This window comes from Poecilia reticulata, chromosome 22, assembly GCF_904066995.2.
Source record: "Poecilia reticulata chromosome 22, P_reticulata-male-v2, whole genome shotgun sequence".
NCBI lineage: Eukaryota > Metazoa > Chordata > Actinopteri > Cyprinodontiformes > Poeciliidae > Poecilia > Poecilia reticulata.
The window spans coordinates 10007960-10035486 of NC_088851.1; the positions used below are offsets into that span (position 1 = coordinate 10007960).

At 39.7% G+C, this 27527-nt stretch overlaps 2 protein-coding genes across 3 annotated transcripts; one reads left to right on the forward strand and one right to left on the reverse strand.

Moving 5' to 3' along the window:
• Positions 1-508: 508 nt before the first annotated feature.
• LOC103458429 (plastin-1-like) lies at positions 509-15148 on the reverse strand. Its single transcript, XM_008399234.3, has 17 exons — positions 12438-15148; positions 10947-11124; positions 10577-10668; positions 8515-8675; positions 8312-8441; positions 6906-7038; positions 5626-5707; positions 5052-5217; positions 4450-4592; positions 4269-4364; positions 3996-4188; positions 3790-3868; positions 2457-2571; positions 2237-2370; positions 2004-2127; positions 1524-1657; positions 509-1435 (listed from the first exon to the last, which is right to left on the reverse strand). The coding sequence occupies exons 3-17, from the start codon at positions 10644-10646 to the stop codon at positions 1297-1299; spliced, it is 1899 nt and encodes a 632-aa protein (XP_008397456.1). The 5' UTR covers positions 10647-10668; positions 10947-11124; positions 12438-15148; the 3' UTR covers positions 509-1296.
• gyg1a (glycogenin 1a) lies at positions 15141-27527 on the forward strand. 2 transcript variants are annotated; one of them, XM_017302609.2, is made up of 7 exons: positions 15141-15318; positions 18582-18720; positions 18802-18976; positions 19127-19289; positions 21234-21360; positions 23393-23630; positions 25809-27527. In XM_017302609.2, the coding sequence occupies exons 1-7, from the start codon at positions 15177-15179 to the stop codon at positions 25974-25976; spliced, it is 1152 nt and encodes a 383-aa protein (XP_017158098.1). In that variant the 5' UTR covers positions 15141-15176; the 3' UTR covers positions 25977-27527. The 2 variants fall into 2 exon arrangements, with proteins under 2 accessions (XP_017158098.1, XP_008397457.1); XM_008399235.3 differs by having other exon boundaries at positions 18585-18720.

Consider the following 27527-nt stretch of genomic DNA (forward strand, 5'->3'; position numbering starts at 1 on the left):
ATGGCGAAAATATTAAAGAACCCAAGACCACCAGGTAGTTACTGAAGACGTTTCGCAGCATGATTAGCAATAAAAACACACAATTATTTGTGGAGTTTAAGTTAAAGAAACTTGGATTCATCAATACAAAACAAAGGGTTAATATTTAAGACATACTCAAATATTATGGCTTTTACAGGTATGAAATGTTTTGATCTCTTTTGTATGAAAATTTAGCACAATATTTCTTTACTAATCCATGTTAAAAAGCGAGGGTATGGGATTGAGGACAAACCTCGTATCAGATAGGCATTATTTGGAATCAAATTTAATTTATTTTTATTTTTTCAGTAAATGGAAGTGATTTATTTTGTGTCCAAGAAAGTCACCGAGCTTGATCCAAATCTTCACCAAATTTATAAAATCTTACAGGGAAAAACTTCACAGAAAAATATCACTGAGTAAACTTGCTTTTACATGTTTACTGTTGGGGATTTTCTGTTTTATCATTTTTATTATTACTTTAGTTCATTAATCAGTTTTATATACTGCTCAAAAAAATAAAGGTAACACTTAAACAACACAATATAACTCCAAGTAAATCAAACTTCTGTGAAATCAAACTGTCCACTTATGAAGCAACACTGATTGACCCGACGAGGGTCCCCGTTGTCAATCAGTGTTGCTTCCTAAGTGGACAGTTTGATTTCACAGAAGTTTGATTTACTTGGAGCAATCACTTTTCTTCCTGCAATTCTTTTTAAACCTGAAAGTTTACAGGATTTTTACCAGTAACCTTACTAACCTTACACATAAAAAAAAACAAAAAACAATCAGATTTATCAAGTGGCCAATTCAAACCATAAAAAAAAGTAAAAAGACAGCAAACACACAAGTTTTCAACTTTTATATTTAATAGATGTCATCTTCAGTAATTCACCAGCAATATTCAACACATGACATTCACAGTCTTCACAAGAAGGCGTTTCCGTGTTATTTTGTTAACCCCTCTGGTTCATCTTAGATTGCAGAGGTAGTGAATACTTTATAATAGGAATGGTTTAATAAGTATTGAGAAAATAAGTGCTAAAAAGTTATAAATCATACATAAACAAATACAACAGCTTTACAAACAAGAGAATAATCAAAATGTTGGTTATGGCTATTCGAAAGCTAAATAAAGAATAACCAATAGATTTGTTCTGGCTGGTGATTGCAGCAAAGGAAAAGCTCAAAAGAAAAGAAAAATGACAATGATAAAAATGCAGAAAAAATGCAATTGAATATTTGTATTTTTTTCAAACCCTGGTTTGCTATTTAGCGTTTGCCTCTTTTCATGTCGTGCCCCATGAGACAGGCAAACACGGTCATCACCATTTTAGGATTTACCTCCACCAAATCATCAGGCAGGGCGTAGACACGGGCGCCGATCTTACGGGCCAATGAGATCGCATACCTGAGAGACAAACGGGAGAGAAGTCAGTCGGGAAATGAAAGGAGTGGGGGGGAGGAAAAATGAAGGGATGGGAAATATTGCTCTTTACTTGGCATTGTTGATTTTCTCATCGTTCTTCAGGACTCCCTTTTCTCCTCTCTTTACCATGTCCCACTTGACCATCGAAGGGGCGATGGCGTCAATCAGGTCAATCACTGGCAAACTGGTGCTGATCAGCTTGTCCTGCGCAGAAAACGTAAAACAGGATCACGTTCCGGTGCAACTTGAAATTACGATGGTTACCGAAAGTGGACACCACCCAGTCAAAAGACCAGCTTTTGTTTTTTTTAAGTAAATCAAACAAGAGTATGAAAAATACTTTGACATTCATCTGGTGCAACACAGTTAAAAAAAAACAAATCTGTTAGAAGCACAAAAATATGAAAAAAAAGAGAATAACATAGTTAATTAAATGTGAACAACTTCCTCACATTTTCATTACATTTCAGCTTTCAGTCTTCTTCAGACACTTCACTTTGTACGCTTTTGAGAGTCACTGTTCTTGAATGCACAATCTTGTCCTACTCACCTTAAAGCTGTTGATCTGTGTGTCCTTTCGCTTCTCCTTCAGGGTGGAGTTGACCCAGTTCAGGATAAACTGATCCGCAACTTTCTCTCCGGTGCCCAAATCAGAAAGAACCATAACAGAGTACCTGAGGAAGAACAAACAGGAAAGATAACCCAGATGTTAAGACAGCTGCTACATGGACCACACAAACATATTCATCAGCTAAAAAAGGCAACACTTTCTGGAGCGTCTACCTTCTCATCAGCTGCCAGACCAGAGCCAGGGTGTGTGTGCGACTCCCCTCGTTTAGGTTTTCTCCTCCGACTCCGACCAGAGAGAACTTGGCTTCATCCTTGCTCAACTTTACAGCGTAGTTGCAGTTCTCCAGCTAGAACACAGCATGGAATACTGAAACCAACACAAATCTACCTGTGCTCACAATTAACGTGTTTCTGCTGTGTTTGCATGTGGCACCTTCTTCATGTTTCCCCCCAGTTGAGGATAAGGAGGATTGTTGACTTTCTTCCAGTTCACTACCACTTTGACTTTTTCTAGAAGTTGCAGGATCACCAGGCCGTCACAAAGATCCCTGCAAAAAATGAGGATAAATTTAATGGATATTAACACAGAAAGTATCTGAATTTGACTTAGGGCTTAAAATTAATACACACCACACTATGTGGTGTAGATTTTCTTCAATGTACACTGCACTGGATATTGATGTTTGTGGAAAATGATGTAAAAAAATAACCCCCACTCCAACCTGATGAGTTCTACTTAAATACCCTAAATTATTGTCATGGAATAGGTTAAATGCAATTGTTCCATGAAAAATAATTAAAAACTACTACAACTTGCAGTTCTTGTTATATGTACGTATATAAAATATTTGTACTTCGTTATCTTTAGCCAAAGTTATTCAGAGTCATCGTGGAAAGTTGCAGAATCAAACATCTACAGCCTGCAGCGTTGGAGCAGCATGTTGTTCCAACAAGGCTTCTGTTAACTTTAGCCCAAAATGATAAAGATCTGATATTTACTTTTAAATATTCAGGTAATTAAAAAAAGTCAATTTTAAGTCCAAATCTCAATCTAAGTGGAAATATGCCAAAAACAAAACTGCTCTACATTTAATCTGAGTCGGACTAAGTCTCCAAACTATATGCACAAAGACTTGTAACATGATTGAAGCAAAAAACAAACAAACAAACAAACAAACAAACAAACAAACAAACAAAAAACGGGTAGGACTTTATTTGAATGTGTGTGCATCAGACTGACATGACGCTGTCATGAAGATGAGGGCGTTTTCATGAATGTTTACGACTGTTGTCATGAAGTGTCATTCGTTAAATAATGACACTTTTAATGCTAAGTTGACAATTTCAATGGACTTTTCATGCAAGTTTTAATGTAACTTTGCATTAAAAGTGTTGTTATTTACCAAATAATGCAAAGTTGCATTAAGATTTGCATTAAAAGTGTCATTATTTACTGAATGACACTTCATGACAACAGTTATAGACATTAATGAAAACTCTTTCATGTTCCTGACAGATGTTGTCACGTTTAAGACAGTTTCATGTCAGTCTTATGTGCACCCCGCCAAACAAGGTGCTACCAAAAAGGAAAACCATGAGCCAATGAAATATACTTCACAATTATAATGCACATCAAACCCTATTTATGTTCTGCATTTCTATTTTGTCTCTATGTTTCTTTCGCTTCCCCATTAAGCTGCACATTCACATGTTAGCTATCTCCTCCTCAGATAAGAATAATTGCCCTCATGTACAACTGAACCTACCGATAAAGATGGTTTACACGTGGAGAAACACCCAGAGAGTTCATCCAGTTGCGAAACGTTTTCTCCTCCCTGGTTTCCGCTGGCAAGATATAAAAACAGGTTATCATTTTTGACATGCCTCACTTTCCGTACGCCGAACATTTTCAGACGTGTCTTTGCTGACTTTCTAGTCTCTGGTTTTCTGTTGTACGGCAAACGACACTTACCCTCTATGTGCTCCCCGTCCAGGTTAAACTTAGCCTTGTGCAGACCGGGATGCATGTTAAACAGGTTGGCCACAAAGGCCATGTTGAGCTTGCTGTTTCCTGATGTGACGTCGCGAGGAGAAACAAACTGCCGGCAGTCCAACTTGGCCGCCTCCTGCAGCATCAGCTCGGCCCTTCGCTCCAAATCCCACTCCTTCACGTTCACACACACAACATGGACGCTCACTGTTGGGACTTAAACTGATTTCACTGATTTCAAACCAACTCACTCACGCTAAGGCCGGCCATGTTGATTTTGATGCCCATGTGGAATTCGTCTTCGTCTTGAGGGGAAATCTGGTCCAGCAGGTGGAAGTAAGCCCTAGAGTCCTTCAAAGTCCAAGAGCAAAACATCCTTTACACGACCCTCTGTGGGTATTTAAAGGAACGCAGCCGTAAAAGATCCACTAAGCACCTTGATATCAGCGCTGAAGTTGTTGATTGTCCCTGTTCCTGCGTTGATCAGGTGATAGTTGACCCATCGTAGGAGCAGCTCCTCGGGAGACAGAGACATGAGGTGGTCCAGCTCTTCTCCCTGCATCAGGAGGGCCATCAAGCCTGGAGACAGACAGGACGGACATTTTTGAAGAAGAAATGGGAAGACGTGTCCCAACGTTTCCTGATGAGAAACTCATTTGTTGATTAAAATTACTTAAACCCCCTGAATTAGTTGCTCCTTCGGGGCAACGGAGGGGAAAGTTTGTCCAACCAAAGGGGAGAGTGTCTCTTCAAGCAATAAAACAATAAAATTACTCAAAGCCTCCTTTGGAAAAGTGAAAATAAAAACCTTGCATCATGACTTTGGTTATCGCTGGAAAATAATTGTCTAGTGAGCGTTTAATTATTTTTCTACTGGCGCAACAGTAACCTTTGACCCAACTTCTTGTAAATGTTCTAAAAATAATGTAATTTTTAGAATGAAATTATTCATTCACAGACACACCAACAATAAGTGCTCTGCAATTTCAAACACTGATATTATTTAATTAACGAATGAGCGAGCGAGCGAGTACTGACCTTCGTTCCTGGTGATTTCTATATCAGCGAAGAGGCCGACCTTGATAATCTGCCAGAGCAGTCCTAGGACCAGGTGGGGTTTCCCAGCCATCAGGTCATGGGCGTCGATGCTCACCACTGTGCAGCCGATGGCTGAGGCCGAGTTCAGGGCCAAGACAATGTTTTCCTATGAAAGCATGTAAACGTGTTTGTTTAAAAGAAGCAAATAATAAGATGTTTTTTTAAAAAATGTATATATAAAGAATAGTGTTATTTCCACCTTAAATCTGCCTGGCAAAGTCAATAATCGCAAACTAAAACCCATCATGGCTTTTTTCATTTATGTCACTGTATCCAAATGTGAAAAAAAATATCAGCTCCTATTAGATATAACGTACTTAGTAAGAATATAAGCAGCAGTTATGAGTTTGCACATGCAGATAACGAATCTTATCTGCAAACTCGTGTCAGTAAAGTTAATCGCGACATAGTTTATGTGCGGTGCCTAATTACTTCAGTGCTCATAGTGATTATTTGACTTGGGATGTTTGTGTGCGGTGGGAATTTACAAATTCTGAGAAAAAACCCTACTCACTCTCCTTGTGAAGGTGGTGAGTTTCTTCGTGTTGATGACTCTCTCATCAATCGTGTCAGGCTGGGAGATGTTGATGAGCTTACTGGAAGAGGGAAAAAGCAAGGGGACGCCTGTATGAGTCACTGAGCACACTGTGGCAGCCGTGTGATTGTCCATTTTTAAAGAGCCTCTGCCGGTGCAAAAGTCCATCATCATGTAGTAAGACAATCAAGCTGAATTGAAATGAATGAGGAGGCGCAGTAAAGCAATATAACGTGTTATCGCTGCGATCCTCCTCCAACCTTTGCAGCAACATAAAACACTGTCGCCATGTTCTGAGTGTTTGTTGCGAACCGGCAATGATTCTATCTTAGGTCTACTAAAATTGTGTAGTCACAAAGTACATATGCATAAAACCACAACACGCCGTCAAGGCAGCGTAATAGATGATCGGTGTACTTAAATAACTACTGGATTATTAAAAAGTACACTAAATGAATTTATTAAACCTTAGCCCATCTTCTTAGTGGGTCTTTATTTCACTTAAGTCTACTGTACTCTTGTGTACTTGGGAAAATTCAGCTAAAATCTTCCCTTTTTTTAAAATACCACTTAATTTAAGCAAGTTTAGCTCCATTTCAACACAAACAGAATTAAACTGTATAATATTTCACAGAGTTAGAGACTGAGGTGAGAATTTTAATCCACCTATAATGTTGTCGAGGTTGTAGCTATAATCTGCTATAGCATGTCTGATTAGACACTTAAATGGATTTGACCAAAAATGATAAAAAACAAATGTTTACTCAGACCAACAATCTGACAAAGACAGAAATTATGCTTTTTTTTAACATGTTTGCAAAACCTAACGAGTAGCTTGCTTCTTTTTTTCTTTTTCTTTTTCATGTATTAGTTATTGGGATTTAAACTTTTTTTTTCTCATGAGAATTTTCAAACTCAGTTCCCAAAAATTTCTATTTAATTTTCTGTTCTGATCAAGGAAGGTATTCATGAATTTTGATCTGCGTCTGAATTGTGAATTATGATGACAACTAAAAATGTGACCCCATTTTTGGATAAGTGCACATCTTTGTTTTTGTGAATTTTATTTTGTTTTTGTGAGAAAATAAATGTCACAATTTTTTTGTGGAAAAAATTCACACAAAAAGTGAATCTTTTTGGATAAAATAAAATTTTAAATTTTTTTTAATTAATTTTTTTTTTTTGAAAAAAATAAAATAAATAGCAAATTCTCAGGTGTTTGCAGTGTTGTGTAGCGTGGATGTGTGCATGTGCTGTACCACAACACGATGCCGTCACGGAGGGAGGCGAAAAGGCTCTCGTCGTTTGGGTTGATGGGCAGCAGATGGTTGCAGTCGGGATCTTTGCCCAAAGATTTGTTGATCCATTTAGTAAAAGCTACTTTCTCCTCCTCTGAAACAAGCATGAACATTAGGATAAAATGCTCAGGTAGAACATTTTTAATTGTCAGACTCGACACGAGAAACTTTAACTTGACAGAGTCATGGTAGAAAGGAGGTGCACCTTTCATAAGTTTGACTCTTTTTTTTTTGCATTTTAGTGATTTACAAAGTGTTCAAGTTGAACCTCAACTTGAATGCATCACAATAGGCCAAAGTAGAAAAGACAATAAAAACACAAACTTAATCAAAAACACTGAATTCATACAAAGCATTCCACTTCGACATGCAGTGGTTGCATGTTTTCCATTACAAACATGCTGTATTGGTAAAACAATTATACATTTCAGCAACAATAAATCTACTTTTGATGGCCTTACATGTCTGACGTCTGCAATTAATGGACTTTCTGGGGTTTTGAAACGCAGCAGTCAGATACTTTGCTGACAGACAATCCAGGACTAGAACCACCTTTTGCTATAACAAAGCTGCAGGTTTTTTGGTGGCCATGGTTTTTTCTAGCTTTGCACAATTGCAGACAAAAACTTCGACCCATTACTTTTTGTAAAACAGCTCCAGCATAATCAAAGTGAGTTGTGAGACGTTAGGAACATACATTTTTAACTCTTCTTTTGACTGGGCCATTCTGCTTCAATCTAAAATATTTAGATCATATTTTAAGTTTGTCTTGCTGGAAGGTGAATTTCTGTTTTAATCTTAATATTTTACAACCTGTGAAATCTTTCTCCTTGCGTTGCCCTTTATTTAGCTCCATCCGTCTTCCCGTCAACTCTGACCAAATTCTCTTTCCTTGGCAAAGAAAAGAAAAGCCTCCCCACAGCATGATGCTGCCACCACCAAGTTACACCGATTATGTTTTGCGGGTGATGTGCCGTGTTAGTTTGCCAGAAAAATGTAATTTGTTCTTATCAGACATTGATCAACATGTTCTCCATGTCCCCAATGCAGAAGGCCTTGACAGGTCAGTTGTTTATATATTATGATTAAATTACACGTAAATATTCTGTTGACAAATTAGCTGATTTCAGCATGTAAATTATTGCAGCAGGATGGACTTGGGTCATCAGTGTAAAGGAATTAAACAAAAATGCCCACCAACTCATTTGGTAAAAATTGTACAAACTATGGATCCGTTGACCTCCACTAATATATGCACACACTTTCTCACACACACACACTTGCAACAACGTCTGAATTAATTGACTACCCTGGTATCACATCATAAAAGGTTCAGGTAGCATGCGTGAGCGTGACGTTTGCCTCACCTGAGTAGGAGTGCTGCGTTCCCTCGCAGGAAACTCCCGACGTGCCTCCAAAGGAGTTGATGCCTTCTTTCCTTGTTAGGACCTTCCTGAACGTCTCGCTGAACTTCTTGCTCTTCAGCTCTTGGTAAATCTGATCACAAGCAGACTGTGTCAGTCCACACGGGGCAGAGCGAGTCGGATCTTTTAGTCAGTTCGGGACTTACAGAAACGAATTCGTCGAAGCTGATTTTCTCGTCTTTGTTCGTGTCTCCGGCGACGAAGGTCTCGACGATTTCTCGCACTTTGTAGCCGGGCAGGTGGAAGCTGGCTTCTCTGAACAGCTCCTGGAGCTCGAAGTCACTCACGTAGCCACTGTGGTCGATATCTGGACAAAGAAACAGAAGAAAAAAAAAACTTATATAGACAAACATCACAGCAGCTTATTGATTTCTAATTTCCTACTGACTCCACAGTCATTTCCAAATAGAAATAACTCGATGGCAAAGAATGTTTGGTGGTATTCACTGAGTTGATTATGTATTCATCAGGAAGTAAAAAAAAAATGCTATAATTACTTCATATGAGCCAATTAAAATACATGCAAATCTAATGAGCATTTCTTGTATTTTGTGCACCACAGCACACGTTAGAGTGCTAACACACCGTAAGAGGCACATAAAACCACAAACTCATATGTGATGATACAGCAAAGACTGGACTAATTGCTTCTGGGTTCAATGCCCAGCTACTAATCACTAAAACAATTCGTCACATATAGAAAGCCATGACAATCTAAAGTCTTACATCAGCATGTCCATGTAATTTCTCACTGTCTAAAAGTTTCTTCTAACATGACTGAATGCTTATCCTCCAACCAAGACCTGGTTTCATTTAATCACAGATGATCAACTGCACTAATAAATTCATATATATATATATTTTAAAACAAATGACAACAATGGATAAAGGTCAAGAAGAACAGACTCAACGCGATAAATACTTGTCTAAAAAAAATACAAAGGTAAACTAATTTGTTGAATTGATTAAATCATGTTGTATCTGAGAGTGTGATAGAGTGTGCATATGAATACAGTAACGTGTGTCTACTCATGTTTCATTTTGTCAATAGAAGAAAATAAAATAAAAAAATCTGTGGAAATCAAATGCAGTTCTGAAGGTTTTACTTTTATTTTTCTGCGAATGTCATGTCTTAAATGATAACTGATCTTTTAATTTGTTAAATCCTTCCTGATTTTGACAGTGTTTTCACTAAAAGACAGTCAGAGTCAATGGTCAAAATGAAAAACAAGACACAGTGTGTATATTTAGCTGCACACAAATCACTCCCAGATTTGAAAAAAAAGCATCAGCTTTATGTGGTAATCCCTCATTAAGGGTCCATTTTAGTCAAATTCCTTCAGTCCGGCCCGCCAAGATCCTCAAACCATAAAATGAGCTTCTTCGTGCCTCCATACTTTTCCTACATCCGAACAATTAAGGTTTTACTGCATTGACTTCTTGTACATTTATTGCATGATTCAAACAGCTTCAGTATTCACCTGCCCAACCCCACATACAACCGTCATGCACACAAAATAAATAAAAATAAACAAATTATCTCTAGTTCTTTTTAGCCTCCAGATCAGGTTAGGTCATTTTGTTTCAAGTTTTGAGGTGATCAAATGCAGTTCTGATTCCTTTAAAACAGTGAAACACTTCAGCATTATCAGATTGCACAATAAACAGCGCACACACACACACACACACACACACACACACACACACACACACACACACACACACACACACACACACACACACACACACACACACACACACACACACACACACACACTTCCCTCTGAGTGGACGTGCAAATAAATAATAAAAAACTTGACCAACTTTTTTCTTAAAGTGTCCGTCTTGCCCCTCAGTTCTTGCCACCCTGAGCAGAAAGCCATGCTAACGCCCCTAATCCGCTAACTCCAGCTGATTTATACTTACAGTGCGATATCCATTATCATTATAGAAGATTTTTCATGTTGATGTTTTAAAATGAAAAGTGATAAAACCTACAAAATATCAAACGGTGAAATGGAAACATTATTCATAAAGTCATCACATGCAACAATTCAGACAGTAAATTATTTTTTATAAGACTTGTCCTGTTATGTGCTTTACAGGAGGCAGTAAAAGTCTAACTACAGTCTGTAATCCCAGCAATAAACCTGCAAGTTGAGATTGTGCGTGCAAGAAAAAAAAAAAAGAAAAAAGAATGAAACTGACCAATTTTATCAAAGGCCTCTCTAAGGTCTTCCAGATCCTCTTTGGAAATCTGTGTGTAGCGGTTTTCCATGGTGGCTCCTGTTTTCTTCAACCTAGAACACACACAAAAAAAACCCCACACAGAAATGTCACATTTTTTTACTTTTTATTTTTATAAAGGAAATAAAACCTGGCGAAGGCAACGTGCAATTTTACTGGAAGTTTTAAATGGAACAACTAATCATAGAGCATTCACTAATTTTGTAGACACGCCTCAGAGGTTTTGCACCTTTTCTGAAGCGTCAGCATTTACCGTTAACTAAAGGTTGACCCTTTTCAGACTTTCTTAAGGAAACTAAAGTGAAAACAAAGAAGAGGAAGTTACTTGTACCTCGTTTTAAGGCCTCTCTGCAGGAGTCGTGTCTTTCTGAGCTCTGCAGCTTCACGCTGGTGCAGAAAAGACGGTGGAGAGAGGAGAAGCTGGACAGCTGATTACCACTCCGAGGTGGAGTCACTGGAAGAAGGCTCACAGTGGACCTTTGGTCCGCCTGGACCTAGGACGGGCGTAGCTGGACAGTTAACATTTAACCATGTCATTGTGCTATCGTCCATAAAAGGAAATTCATCTACCAGTCGGGCAACAGGGGAGCAAAAAGTGTTCAAATATGTTTTATCAATCATTTGGGATCAACAGAAAGGTTGTTTTTTTAAAAAAAAAACACGTATGTAGCTGTGTTATCAGCACAAAAAAATCTTTTTAGAAATATCTAGAAAGTAATCTGAAATATCACAATACAAAAACAAATCTTTGATTTCCAAAGAAAATTGAAAGTGGACGTAAATAAGTAAGAATCATAAATTTTTGGGGGGAGATTTTGAAAATCATTGCTGATTTTTGTTCCACTTCACAATTAGATGCTGGTGCTATTTTGTGTTGGTCTGTCCTATAAAATTACTATCAAATAGGTTTGCGTTTGTAGCATATTGGTTTTTCCAGTGGAAGTACGAAAGACTCAGATGTGAGTGCTTAGAAATCTAATTATTTTTGCTTGATTTTTTTAAGCGTTTACGAATGCCAGCTTAAGTAGCAGGAAACTGGTATTTTCACCTTTCAGTAAAGGTCAAATAAAGTAAACTTTAGCTTTATAAATGTGTCAGACAGTTGTCTTTTTTGGGAACTTTGAAAAACTGCACCTGAATATCAAAGTGTGCTGAATCTCTTCTCCAACATATCCACGTGTTTTGCACAGTAAACTGTAATTCTTGTGATACCTCTCTTGTCTTTTGAGGCACTTCCTAACTTATAAAAAACATTTATGAGAAAAAAAAAACTTGCCTTGCCTAAATAATTTCCAAGACAGATTCATTTGCGAAGATGCTAACCAGGAAGTCGCCTTAGGATAACATGACACACTAAACTTCTAGTTGCTAACCCAATAATAATCTTACATATTCTCTTCCAATCTGTGTTCAGATTAGAGGTTTTAGCCATAAACATCTAGCTAACTTCCTGCTACAGATGTACACAGTTAGCCCTGCAGGCCATGTGAGGCACAAATTATGTAACAATGTTGTCACTTTTTTGACAAAACAGTGAAATGTACACACTTAAAAATTCAATTAATGTCTTTTTATGTCAAAAATAATGAAGAGTGCTTTCTTCACAAAACTTCTTTTTGCAAAACGTCTTTGCTAAAGCATGATTTGGTCAGGTATTTGCTCAATCTCAGGAGAGTCAGCCCCATTTCCATTACATGAACCTGAAAGTTTGGATCTGAACACCTGCAGGTTTTCTGTAGATATGCTCACCGATAACATACATTATGCACAGAGTTTCATCACATTTAGAGCACAAAGGGTGAAGCAAGAATAAGGAGCTTACATCCAATCTCAGGCAGGCCGAAAGGGCAGAGGGTCCACAGCAGACCAGTCCAGAGAAGAAAACAGCTTGCAGTTTTGGTGGCTTTCTTTCTTTCACCTACTTTCTTCCCCCTCCTTTTAAAGACTTTTTTTTTAAGATGTCGATTAACTCTTTCCCTTCAGTTCCAGTGTTTCCTCCTGTTCTGTTTTTAGGTTTTTAACCAATCAGCTGGAAACAACACACAGAACCACAACCAACAAAATCTTCCATCTTATCTTAGAGCAGCAGATTAAGTAAGTTGGTTTAAAATTACATGTACATTTTAACCCTTCACACTGAGCGAACGCTGCCTCTCCCTCGTCCCCCTCGGCTCTCTTCTTCCTCTGACACCTGATCGGCCTTGTTTCACTCCATGACTCCGAGGCGATCTCCGGTTACCGTCCCATCCTCATCGGGGATCTCGGGTAAGATCCCCTTCGGTCTGTTAATGTGCAAAGTGAACTTCTGGTGGGTTGTCCTGAACCCAGATCAGTTCTTAGCAGCTAAGACTTCCCATAAGCCTCCTGCATTATTCACCGACCCCGAAACCACATGTGGAGGAAAATATAAATACTAGTGAGAAATGAAGAGAAGATGAGGGTTTCCGTAAACTTTTCCTGCTTTAGAGTTGTTAGAGCTGTCACATTCATACCACATCCTGTAGTTCAACAATAGACTTATATGGGTTTTATTGAGAAATATGTTGAATTTATTCAAAATTAGTGGTATTAATTTCTATAATATTCCCAGTCGATGGGCTAAAAGGCACAGATTACTACCAAAATTTTTCCTGAATTGATGAAACTCTGAGGATGTTTTTTTTATCTCAAAGTCTTTCCAAAACAGTGTTAAGCGAAATGTTTCCTTGGAAACGAAGCAACCCCACATGTAAGTATTCCCACTGGTCTGAGGAGTGCTTCATCTGAGAAAATAACTTTCCTCAAGTCCAACCCAGGTGCATCCTGCAGTATGTTGGTCTTTTCGTGATGTTTCTGGTCAGTTATTGAAGTTCTTTGCCACACCTTCTTGACCCCAGGTCAGCGTACAAATGCCTTTGCTTAACTCTGTGCGCACAAACACCTGCTGCCTCTCCAAAGCAACCCAATTTCTTAGATCAGGCCAGTCAAACTCAAGTTTTCAGTGGCCAGTGTCCTCCAGACTGCAGCCTGCAAAGATTGCTTTAACATTTGTGCATTGAATAAATTATCTTCAGGAGGCAGTGCTACAAAACTACAACACTGGTGACAGTTCCGATTTCACAAAACTGATGGTAGAGTTACATCAAGCATTTAATCACGACTCATGTTAAAACAAAAATGTTAAACATCTCTTTTTAATTCATTAAACCTGAATAAAAAAGACTAAACAAGTCGCATTAGAGTGGTTGAGGCCTCGTCCAGCTGCAATGTGGACACACAACCACTGAGAGGCGCTGCTGAGAAACGAACAAATGATCTGCGGACAAAGTAGAAACTTTTTTTTCTTTTTGTGTGAAAGGAATTATCCAAGGTATTTGTAATTTTACAAGAGCTTGATATATGACTAAAGCAAACACCAACCTGGAATAATCCCTGAATGCATGTCTGTTATACGTAGAGCAGATTGTGATATTTTAAATCAATTTAAAACAATAACTTGCATGTTAAAACACTACTTTTGCTTCAAAATAGAAGTAACGAAAGGGATTGGATGCTCTGTCCTTGGTTGAGGTTTTGTGCTTCATTTTGTGTCTTAAGTCTCTCAGCTTCTGTCCATGTCACCACCTGCCACTTATTTCCAATTAGCCAGCAGCCATTCACTCGCCTAATCACATCTCTCAGTAATCCTGGTTCTCATCCCCGTCCGATCCCTCTGTTTTGTCTGCCAGCTTGGAGTTACTTCAGTGATTAGGCATGGAGCTTACATGACCTTCCAATACTTGTATGTATATTTTTAAATAGTTACATTTCTGGGCCATATTTTAGTGCAAAAATGCTTTTAGCAATAATAATTGTATTTCTATAAGCTCAACAAATCAGAACAGAATCGGAAAACAATTGATCTTCACTTCTAAAAAAAAAGTAAAGGTCAAGTATATGAAGCCATTACACAAATAGATGTTTTTAAGCCGTTTATTTCAGCAAGAAACAATTTTCCTGGTTGTGTGTGTGTGTGTGTGTGTGTGTGTGTGTGGGCGGGCGGGCGGGCGGAGGGGGTTTCAGCTTTTGAAACATTGACTCCCCTTCTGTCAACTCCCTTATTACATTTTATAGGATTTACTTCACAATAATCTCAATATTGCGAATATCAATGCTGCTTTGGTACCTTTCCTTTCCCTCCCAAACTTTTTTCTTCCACTCAACTTTCCATAAATATGCCTGAGTACAATGAATGTAAACATGCAGCAACCTTATTGCTGCATTACGTATAATATAATACGTAATATAACACGTATTATATTATCAATCGCTTTTCTTTTTTAAAAAAAAATATTGGCCTTATATTGAACTGTCTGAAATCGAATATTGAGCAATCATTAGCTGAAAGTGATAATCTACTTCAAAATAAATCAAACTGCGTGTAACCTTGTCACAGAGTTACTCAAATTAATGTATTTTTTCTATAATATTATCGGGATATTTTAGCCAGACGCTATTCGTTTCATGCCTGCATACTGAAATTGATTGCGGTCTTACGCTGAAAGAAACAAACGCAGGGGGCGTGGCAGATGTCAGCGGTCACATGGGCCGGAAAATGTGGGGCTTAATTCCTGTGTTTGACTGCTCTCAGCTGCTGCTCCTTTGCCCTTCGCAGTGCAAACCCGCCGTCCGCCCCGTCCCGACCACCGACTCCCCGGTGGACTCCACTCAGCGCACCATGTCGGGTAAGACGACGCGCGGCTCGGGATGCTCTCTTGCACGGAACATCGCATCCGGACCTCGGCCTCTCTCCGGGCCGGACCGGAGCTGCGCGAACTGCTCTGTCCTTTTGTTGTTTTTTTTTAACCCCTGAAATATCGCGAATTTAGGAAGCGTCATGGAAAACACCTGCTGCTGCTCTCCCGGCTCCTCTCGCGAGGGCGTCGATGAAGCGTTTCGTTTCGATTGATAATGTCATAAATTTTTTTTAGATCTTCCTAAAGATTTTTTGATGCTTGAAATCGATGAGTTGCTGCAACGATTTGGACCAAAGTCAAGTTAGATTCGCTCGCAGGCAGCACATCCGGTTTGGAAAGTTTGATGTTGTGAATAGCTTGCTGAAATGCTTTTATCAACAGATTTTTACACTAATTAAAAAAAATACAAAGACAAAACACATGTTGTACAATAATTAAATTTGATCTTCAGATTTGCTCTAAGGAGCATAAAATATTTCACATTTACACTAAATTACAGATCCAGTTTAAGGTGTATAGGCCTTGTTCACAAATACAGGATCTCTAAAACATTGTTTATTACTAGATGCAAAATAAAATTGTGAGCACATTTGAGAATCTTCTTGCATTTCTACAAACTTGCAGTGGAACATATTTCTACTTGATAACACAAAACTATTCCTGCAAAGTGTGCTGTTATGTCCGACGTTACTGGAGTGGAGGGTTAGAGGTGTTTGGATGCACATTGCTTGTCTGCACAAACGTCCTCTCTAGACATAGTCTTAAGTTTTCTTTGGAAACAATTAGAATATAGTGTATAACCATTCAGTGTACGCACAAAATAAAATGTAATTGACAACTCAAACCATTGAGACTCTGGACTATTGACTCTGTGAATCCCCACTAAAATCAATAACTAGTTTGTATTTTTCCCAGTATTTTTCCAGGGTTTCCTCCATAACTCAGCGATGCTCTTTCAGCATATGTTGCTTAGCACTGCCTATCAGATGGCTCCAACAAAGAAACCATTTTGCGGTGTTCGGATGACAAAAAAAAAAATAAAATCCCAGTATGATAAAACACTGACTGTCATTGTTTAAAACACAATGAATTAACCAGGAACTATCAACCTTTCTCTCTATAAAATATCAAATCTTCTCCTTGAAACACTTCCTTTGCTGCTTTGATTTACACAAGGCAACAGTGTTACTACATAGTTTGAAATTCTCTAAGAGTATTGCCTCATAAATCAAGGCTGCATTTGAAATAATTGTAGACCGAGGACCGGAGTTGGACACCTCTGATTTGAAGTACATCTGTGTATTACAACAATAATAATAAAAAAAAATCCCAGTATGATATAATGCATATTTGCAATAGTCATGTTATCTTTGGAGAGGTCTGAGTGATATGTGTTTTATATTTTTGTGAAAGTACCTTTAAAATTTTTCCTTTTTCTCAAAGTAAATACCAAAAAACTCTCAGGCCAGCCCATGATTGAAATAAATTTGGAAATGCTCCATATCAAACTTTTCCCAAGCTACACAAACCACCTTGTATAAATTAACCTTTAACGAACGTGGAAGAACGTTTCACCAAAAGCCGAGTATTTCACTTTGAAAACATGAGTCAGCTTAACTCAGTCTGAAAGACTCCCGCTCCCCATGGCTCCATATTTACCGTCAATCAGACAAATGTAAAAACTGTTGCTGCAACCTCGCGCCTGTACATCTGCAGGTCACTTCTTGTAGACGATGGAAACAATTTCACATTGATGTTTCGCTGCACCTATTCAGAGGAGGAAGGCTTTGCCAGGATCAAAAACTTCCCACAGCGCTATTAAGTCGAGCGTCTGGATGTGCCTAAACATTCCCTTTCTCTTGGGCCTCACCACTAATTTGACTGCAACATGCAACATCGGGGAGCCGGTTTCAATTCTTATCATGCGTGGTTTGTGTAAATTCTTTAATCACGAACCACAAATTGGAGACAAGATGTCATCTCTCAAGTTGTAACGTTTCTGGTGGTGAGAATGGAGGTCGTTTGGTTCAACGATCCTGATTTCAAAATGCAACCTGGTTTACTTTTTTAGCTCCACCTGACCGCCTCGAGGTGTTATTTGCGTGCTTTTATTTCTGAAGCGATCATCAGTAACTTCCTGTTTAATGGTATTTTTAAATAAACTTGATGTAATTGCTTCGGTGTGGACGTGCAGCAGAGTGTTTTTGGGTTTTTTTTCCCCATCAGACCTGTCTACATCCTGTAGAGAGTATAATTTTACTACTAGCATGTTAAAGTGCTGCACAGCACTGAAACTATAATTAAATATCTTCTATGTGTGGTAAAGTAGTTTTAAACATCCATTACTTGGTCAAACTGGATCATAAACCCAGTTTAAATTAAGGGTGTATTAAGCTTTTTAACCAGTTTTAAGTTCTTAGTGGGTCAGGAGTTTTACTGTAGGCACAGATAAAGCTGTGGGAGTGCAGCGCATGCTTCCTGCTTGTTTTCTTTCTGTCTCCTTTCCGCTCTTACACTCTGGCCTTTTGATAGTCGATTTATAGTTCCTTGGATCGGACCTTAGCAACCGTGCGACACAGCCGCACGGATCGGGTTTCTTAAAAGTCCCCATCAACCGAAGCATTCATCTTGATGGTCCTTCACCTGCTGGCTTCAGGACAGCTTTAACTCCAGCAGCAACACAGAATAGCCCCCGTTGGTGTTTATGGGATGAAATGTTAACTCATTAAATACTGATTAAAAACATCGGTGTTAAGGAGCTGATTTATATCTTTAGAGTGAGAATAAAAGACTAAAATGTATATCGGATTATTTCCAGAGAGGGAAGCAGCTGATTTACTTGCTAGTCTGTTGATGCAAAGTACAATAAGTATTTAGAAATGTTTAAAAACCCGTTTAGTTTAAATATGGTTTAATATGTATGTTTAATGGTTAATCCATTACTTTACCATTCAGTTCCAGTAAAATTGATGGGGTTGAACTGCAGTTCTGTACTTGCTGCTCTGATGATTTAAAATGACAGTAGCATTACACAACATGAGCATTACTTCATGTTGTGTAATGCTACTCTTTTACTGCACATTTTATTAGGTACACCTGTTGCTTGTTAACACAACTGGCAAATGGCCCAATAGCTTGATGGGAACTCGATGCATTTAGGAATCTAGATGGAGTGACTTTGACAAATTGCTGTTCCGGGCAAGTTGGCAGAACTTGAACTGATCTCATTTTATTTTATTTTTTTCCCAAAGCAGACCAAGCTTTTGTGACGTTGGCCACAAATGACAACTACGCCAAGGGAGCAATGGTTCTTGGCCAGTCGTTACGGAACCACAGCACAACCCGGAAACTGGTGGTACTCATAGGACCTCATGTTGCTGAGCCTTGCAGGTAACAGACAGCACCATAGTCTGCTTTTTCTCCGTCATGCCAATATACATATTGACATGACTCCTTGTGCCTGTGCTTCAGGGATGCGCTGCACTCAGTTTTTGACGAGGTGATCATGGTGGACATCATGGATTCGTGCGACGCAGCTAATCTGGCTCTGATGAAGCGGCCGGACTTGGGCGTAACGATCACCAAACTGCACTGCTGGACCCTCGTGCAGTACAGCAAATGTGTGTTCATGGACGCCGACACACTGGTAAGAAAAACAATACGTTTAAAGCTTGAAGTGATTTATATACGTTTTCTTCTTAGACTTCCACTTTTCTTGATATGTCATTTTAAACACATTTAAGGAGTTTTCTTTTTTTTTTTTTTGTAAATTATGTTCTGTTTTTGGTGTCTGCAGGTGCTGTCCAACATAGATGAACTTTTTGAGAGGGAAGAGTTGTCTGCAGCTCCAGATCCTGGTTGGCCAGACTGTTTCAACTCTGGGGTTTTTGTCTTCAGGCCGTCCAAAGAGACGCACGAAGAGCTGCTTAAGTTCTGCGCTGAAAAAGGCAGCTTTGATGGTGAGTGTTTGGAAGGAAGCAGATGCCAAGCTATTTTGTCACAGTACCAGAACTTATTCTTCATTTAATATAGTTATTTTTTAGTTTAAATCCAATGCTTCTTATTGGTACTGTTCAAATTGTAGTGGATAGCTAGCAATGGCTAAAAGTCTCAATTTAATAAGTGTGTGTTCTTCTTGGAACATTGATGAAGATCTCAAAATGTTGTTCTGAAGACATGGTCTGTCATTCCACTAGTACTCCAAGTCAGTTTACAGTTTTTCTCACATGTTTGAGCCTAAAACGTCCCTTCAGTCCAATACAGTGAACTGGAGGAACACTGATATACAATCCGACAAGAGCTGCACCAAAACACATGTTCACTTACTTGGCTCAGACACTGAGGAAATTAAACTCTTGTGGCAGCCAATTATTATTATAGTTAGTAGGGTGCATAAAAACTAAAACCATATTGTCGTATAGTGGATGCTTCATGCTTGCGCACAGCAAACTCCTGCAATCGCCTCGATTGTCGGTATTTATTTTATTTTTTTTCCATTTCTCCTGGCACTTTCTGCTGTAATGGTGGACAAAGGGTCTACTCAGCTTTGTGTTTCTTCCTCCTATTCCAAAATTCGGCATACAAGTTGCTGAGTGATTCTGTTACAAAAAGTAATGTTGAATCATGTTTGTTTTTTCTCTCTCCTATAAAACAGTTTGGATATATATTGTTTCAATGTGTAAATTGTGTACCAAATTGAAAGTTTAACACATGTTTCAGTGCACTTATTTAAACCAAAGTGATTACTTGGCCACAAACTCCTATCAGATATTCAAACTCTGTTTTTATTTTTGGATTTGTCTGCCATTCCTTATCCTAAAATGGACTCTAACTAAACATCCAGAATTGGAAATCCTTACTGGACCAGAACTCGCCAAAAGTAAAACGGTGCCAGCGGCCTGCAGGGTAAGGCGACGGGCTTCCTTGTGCTTGCTTTACTCAGCTGTTGGCTCTAGAGAAAATCACCAGATATGGATAAGAAAATACTCTTGTTCGCTGAGGAAAACTCTTTGTGGACGATGGTTATTTAACTCTGTAAGAGGGAGAAATCTCTGTTCTAAAGAGTGCTCACCTGTCACTGCAGTTTTGCAGCAATGTATGGGAAAGTAAACATTGCCTCATTGGGTTTGCAGAAGCTTTATAGGACTTCATCCATCCATCCATTTTCTTTACACCCTTGTCCGTCAGTGGGGTCGGGAGGGTTGCTGTTGCCTATCTCCAGCTAACGTTCCAGGCGTAGAGGCGGGGTCACCCTGGACAGGTCGCCAGTCTGTCGCAGGGCAACACAGAGACGCACAGGACAGACAACGATGCACACACACACTCACACCTAGGGGAAATTTGGAGAAGCCAATTAACCTGACAGTCATGTTTTTGGACTGTGGGAGGAAACCGGAGTACCCGGAGAAAACCCACGCATGCAAAGAGAGACCATGCAAACTCCATGCAGAAAGACTGGGGCCAGGAATCGAACCCAGAACCTTCTTGCTGCAAGGCAACAGCTCTACCAACTGCGCCACTGTGCAGCCCGCTTTATGGGACTTTTTTTTTATCCTCTGCAGAAATGTCCTAGATATGAAAATATAATACGATATTCTTTGCAGCTGAAGAAATGAGCCCACAGTCTAAATTGATAGTTTAACTGCAAACATTAGCATTTAATGTTTGAGACAATTGCCAATTGACATGTTCTGAACTGACATGTTCAGTGAATGTCGTCTCTGACAGTATGGCGGATGTGTTGACAGCGCTTCTATTTTTACATGACGGCCAGTATATGGGGAATGTACAGAATGTATATCTGTGCTGCTAATAATTCATGCACAACATGCTCTGTGTTCCGACTCTTCTGCACGACCGTGTGAGTATAAATCGGAGATGTTCTGGGTTTGGTGTGTCTGCAGGTGGAGATCAGGGCGTTCTCAACAGCTACTTCAACACCTGGGCGACGGCGGACATTTCCAAACACCTCCCGTTTATCTACAACCTCAGCAGCATCGCCATCTACTCCTACCTGCCAGCTTTCAAGCAGTCAGTACTCACTCATACACGGTTCAACTACACACACACTGAGACCAAGTGTGTCTTTCAAAGCTGTTTTACACCCTCGACCTGCAGGAGCCGTGAAGATTTCAGTTTTTGGTTGGAGAATCTGCTGACAATGTAGACTTTATGAAAGTGTGACGGGCAGGAAAAACATTTTCATTTTGCCACGATCCACGTATGAGGGGGCACTCAAACGTGGAAGAGGGAGATCGGGTCAGACGGGGCCAAAATGTAACTTTTTCAGAAACCGCTATATGGGTAGCACAACTAAAACTGAAGAGCACTTTTGATGTTTTGATGCCACTCTTATCAGATTTGTGCAAATAAGAAAACTTGAGAACCACCTGTTCTATTCCACCTTACAATGAATTTTTGCTTTGGTTTCTCAACTGCACTTGTAAAAAAAAAAAAAAAAAAATGCAGTACACCTGTCCTTGAAGGCAGGTGTACTGCAACATTAAGATGTGCCGTCAACGCGCCTGGATAACGTAATGCAGTCATTAGCAGAAGAACACTATAAAACTTGAGTGTGTTGAACCTATTAACGGAAACATCTGATCTACTGAGTAAAATCACAATAAAACGCCTTCAAGATTGTGGTTGCAATGTGAAAAATCAAAGTGGTATGCACGTAGACTGAAGCAGAGTAAAAGTATTTAATCAACAAGTAGCATGAGTCCTGGCTTCAGTTTTTATTTTATGTGTATATAATTAACTCTTTTTGGAGATATTGCTGTGAAACTGCACTTCTTGTTTGGAGACTTTAAGCCTGGCAGAGGTCAGTTCAGTTCAGCTCTTCATGCATAGTTGTGAGTCTGTGGTTTGGGCTTTAATTACATAAGGTTATGTGGAACTCCAAACAAAGGCCGTCCCTTTTCTGCAGCTTCCTCATGAGAATCCTTATTGTGCGTGTTGAAGTGAAGACCGTCTGATACGGTACTAAATGTGGACCTGTTGAGCCAAGTCCACTCTTCTGCATCATGAATATTATTTCTGCCTCAGCAGCTTTAATGGCTGATCTTTGCTCCGTCTTTAAAAAAAAAAAAAAAACTTTAAGAGATTAGAGGCAGGCGGTAAAATGATCACATACTGTTTGTTTTACAGCAAACATTAACTACGTTTTACTTAACGGAGCTTTGGGATCGCTGCGTAAACCGGACATAAAATGATTCTCGTCTTTTCCACTTGACCTTGTAAAAGAAAGTTTGGTTGTTTTGTTTCTGCTGGCGTCAGAAGTGTTCAGAACTGCTACAAAACTTGCACGTTATCCCCCATGTGGAGGCAATCTGGATACATGCAGAGCGAAGAATATGGCAACCCCCACTAAAAATAACTGTAACCATGACAACTCAAACGTGTCTGGACTGTGCTGTAGTTTGCTGATAACTGGATATTTATAAATGGTAAAAGTACCGTGACGTTATTAACCTGCTCACCTTAGAGGCTCTGTAGAAGATAAAATATGACGATGTGGCGGCTGTGACTGAACGAGGCGGGTTAAACACAAGAAGTTGGCTTAGTTTTATCTGTACTGTAATATTTTTGCTGGTCAAATATCAACACATTCGGTTATCAAAGTGAATAGGTTAATGGACTGTGCTTTTTTGATCTCTGAAAATAAACATAGCAGGGTTGGCCCTTTTTGGTTATTTCTATACTTAGATTTTAAGAGTATCTTGCTTTCATTAACCGTAAACAAACCAAGAATCGGACTTGTTCATAGAGAATGTGTTAGTAAAAATAAAATGTGACATTGAGTATTAAGTAATATTTGTTTGTAATATTTAAAAAAAGACACAAAAAAAAGTAAAATGTAACTCAATTTTCTGATTATTTTTCTGGATTTTAAAAATGTAAGCAAATGTAAAATGGCATTGACAGCTGATGGCTTTTAGAGAAAGAAACAAACGCATTTTTGTGCACATTTGAAATTAAGTTTGCAACTTGGCAAACTGCATCACAGCGTAATGTTCGCTAACGGCCGACACGCCGTCTTTTCCTTTGTGATCGTGAACAGGTACGGCCACGACGCGAAGGTGGTGCACTTCCTGGGCAAAGTGAAGCCGTGGAACTACTCCTACGACGTCCAGAGAGGCGAGGTCAGAGGTCACTCCGTCTCCCCTGACCCGTGCCAGATGCACCCGAACTACCTGCTCCAGTGGTGGCAGCTGTACGCCGCCTCCGTCCTGCCGCTGCTGCAGAAGGCGTACGGCGACGCCCCGTTCAACAGCGGCTTCGTGAACCAGAGCAGCCCTGTACGTGCCCGCCATGTCGGTGTGAACGAGAAACAGAGTGGTGTCGGGTGGGGCCGCGGTGTGTGTGTGTGTGTGTGTGTGTGTTTGGAATGAAGCAATGATACAGATGCCTATAAATGTGTCATGTATCAAATTCGTTGTAGCACGTTACAAAATCGTCTCATGTCGAAACCCTCAAATTACTGGATGCTGTTTTTTCCTCATGCTTTCTTTAAGGCTGCATTTTTATAAAAGTGTTGCAGTAAATGTAGTTGAATTAAGAAAACAAAAAAGCACGAGTAGAATAATTAAGCCCACATTCCTCAGCATTGTCTGTTGCTGCTGGCGTTGCTCTGCCCAGCGCTCAGCAGGGGAGGTAGGAAGTTTCCAGGCGGTGTGTGGCAACGGCCCTGTAGTGAAATAGTTGCTAGTCACATGAAGGGGCACTGCCAAAACCCAGAGCTTCTTCTGTTTGTCTGGAGCTGGGCCCGATTCTGTCAGACCAGACAAGTTCATACAGGCGACCAGAAGAAGAAAGTGACTCCGCACTTTCTCAGGGAAGAAATGCTTTTTATATAGTACTTTAAGCAGGTATTTTCAATGCCATGTTGGCTTCCATCAACATTTTTTTTAGTTATTCATCCTTTTGCAATTGTTTAGCAGCAAGAAAATGTTTAAAAAAATGTTTGGACCATGGGTAAAATTCAATTGACGTAACCATGAAGGCAACACAACGGAACGGAAACTCTGCGATCAAATTCTGTTGTTGATTTATATCTTTTTAACCTTTGTGATTTTTTTTTTTTATAAAGCTTTTATCTTTCAGAACTGTGCCTAAACTGTGGTCGAAATATTTTTGTTCCCAGCCTCTGCCATGAGGGTCATTCACATTAAGAGCAGAGGTGTTTCACACTGAGTGTGGAGTGTTGCTACTGGATTGAAACAAAATCATGAGGGTCGATAGTTTTATTTGTCTTTAGTGTTTTGGTAGTGAGTAGCTTTGTTTACATTGCTAACGTACTGGAATTTTGTTTTTGACCAGTCGAGTTGCAGATTGGCCGAATCAGGCCACCAGCCAACTTCTTGACGCACCACTAAGATGCCATTTTATTAACACATGGTGACCCGTTTAGTCCTATGGTTCTTGATGGGAATCACGTCACAGTTTGTTTACAACACAGAAGGCTCAGATTTGAATATAGATGGATTATTGACCCCACATTGTGCACAACGACCCCTCACCTTAGTAGCTAAATCTGCCTTCATGATCTGCCGTTCCTCTGCTACATTCTTTAACAGGTCAGTCATATTTGCTGCTATGTGACTCAGTCGCTGCTCTTGCAACCAGTTGCCACACACCAGAAAATCCGCAGCACCGATGACGCAAGATGACGCCTCGTTTTGCTGACAAACTTCAAGTCTTTCTCTAGAATGTGGGGAATTTTTTGTCAAGCTGTTGATGTCACAGCAGATCCTTTGCAGCGAAAACGGCGATAAACTTTTCAGTTCTCAACATTATCCAAGTTATAAGGAAGCCCTGGTGTCATTTTATTTTGATGGTCCTGATGTTGGATTTTTTTTTCGCCACAGCAAATGGTGGGTGTGGAGATGGTTTTGATATTTGTAAATAATAAATTTCTTCATAAAGATGCATCTAAACATATATTTTATTTCCCATCCCTAATGGGACCAGGCAGATTATCTGAAGAAACCGCCGTGATGAGCTTCTGCTAATTTACTGGAGGTCAATGACTGGAGCGTTATGACAAATTTGGAAAATAAAACTGTAATTAGATGAGCTGTTAGAGGTTTGCATGAACTAATCACAATATATCACGTCAAAGTCATTGTTTTACTCATTTTTCTTTCTCACAAACTTTCTTTTTTTAAATTCAATCTTACTTTTTTAAAATGACATTTTATTAGAATAAGCTTCATATGGAATATGTTTGTTGTATTTAGTTTAATTGGAAAAGATAAGACAATTTGAGCCAAATGTCTTGAATGCTTCACTGGCTTGGATCATTTATTTTGTGTTTAGGCTCAAATATCTTCATGCCCTCATAATCTGAGGAGCAGCCAGAAGCAGGAGGGGAAAAGTTGTGCAGAGGGAAAGCAAAGCGGCAGAGAAAACACTCCTTTTAAAGTACTGGTCGGGTTTCATTTAAACGACTCGCTCTCGCTTTGTCTGCATTTCAGGGTGAACTTCACCAAGACGCGAGAGAGCAGCCCGGATTTCCTCCCCCTCCCTCCCAGAGGGTTTCGTCAGAGGAGAGGAAGCAGCGCTGGGAAGCGGGCCAGATCGACTACTTGGGCGACGATTCCTTCACAAACATCGAACAAAAACTCAACTCTTTCCTCAAGTAGAGCGCGTCTGATGGAGTGTGACGGACACCGGTTTGAGATCTGGGATTAAGGGGGGGTGATGGGAGGGATGCAGCACGGCTCAGCCAAACATGGGGGGGTTGTGGGTGGCTTTCATTCTTCTGTCCTGGTAGGGTTTGTTTGGCAGATCTTCCATGCACTCCAATATAAAACTTAGTTTTTTCCCCCCTTAAAAACAGTTTGACATGATTTGGGGAGCATAATCTTACTAAAATTTAGACATTTAGAGAGTGAACTAGTTGCCAGCATCCAATGTAGAATGAAGACTAGAAACAGTTAATCGTATGTTAAATCTAAGCACTGTGAATGTTAGAATAATTTAAATGTGCATCACGAGTGAAACAAGAGGCTAAACACACCCGTCAATTGTTGCAAAATTGACCGCATTACTTTTTTTTTTTTTCCCCCCAATTAACTTTTGCCAATTGTTGGGTCGTGCTGAGGTTCAGGAAAACGGCCTTTCAGGCTCAACCCAAAGGCACCAAAGAGCAGGTAGACAAGCATCTCGGAAAGAGACACCCGCTGCACATGAAGTGTGTAAAATCTTTGTGCAAATCTGTTCATTGCCAAAAAATTTTTTTTTGCCCTAGCGTGGATTTCTAATTACCAAACCTCTGTTGGATTATTTTGTTTTGCTCATTTCGTTGGTCTAAACTGTTGGGTTCTCTGCTTTGTGCAGCCGTATTCTTTGGATGCACCGTTCCTCCTCCTCCTCCTCCTTGTACGAGAATTATTCCCAAATCTCTGCCACAAGAGTGCAAAATTGAGCATTTTGCTCAATAAAAAAAGCATTCACCTCCTCAGCTCTTTACTATACTTGCAATAAGTCTCTGCCTAGACTCCAAAGCACATATGCAACAGGCTTGTTCCCTTCTTCCCTCAGCCATGACTTTAACACGACAGTGTTCACCTCAGGAGTGCGCAGAGCAGCAGCGTCTCTCTGTGCCTCTGACAGTCACCAGCTCCCTGTAACTCCAGCCATGTATCATCTGGTGTAGTGTTGGCTTCTACTTGCATGGCACAGAGCTGACAAGTGGGTCTGTGATTTTAAAATAAAAGTGTTTCCACCCAGGTGACGTAGAGGTTTATACGTATGTTTCCATGCGCTCCTCTAGTGCTCCGCATGTCCGTCTCCATTGGAATCGTTTTGGTGTTCGTGGCCCGTGCCCGGCGTTTCATCACTTCCTGTCTGTAGTGTAACCAGCTGCCTTATTGCCTGCTCACCGTTTACAAAACCTCTCTTACTCTAACTGCTGCTAGTGACACATTTCTGTGAATCCCTCCTCCAGTTCCCCCACCCCCCTGCTGTCGATAGCCACTTTACTTCCACCTGCCTGCTGGTCAAAGTGTAACCTGATGATTCACTCCTCCGTCCATTGCACACACTCCCAAAAGGAAACGTGTTGGAGGTGATAGTAAGTCCGAAAGCAGCTCAGAGGGGTGTGGAAGTGGATGATTGTTGTTGTGACATCTTTTGATGCAGCTGTTAACTGTTCACCTTTAACAAAATAAATAAACCTGTGAAAAAAAATA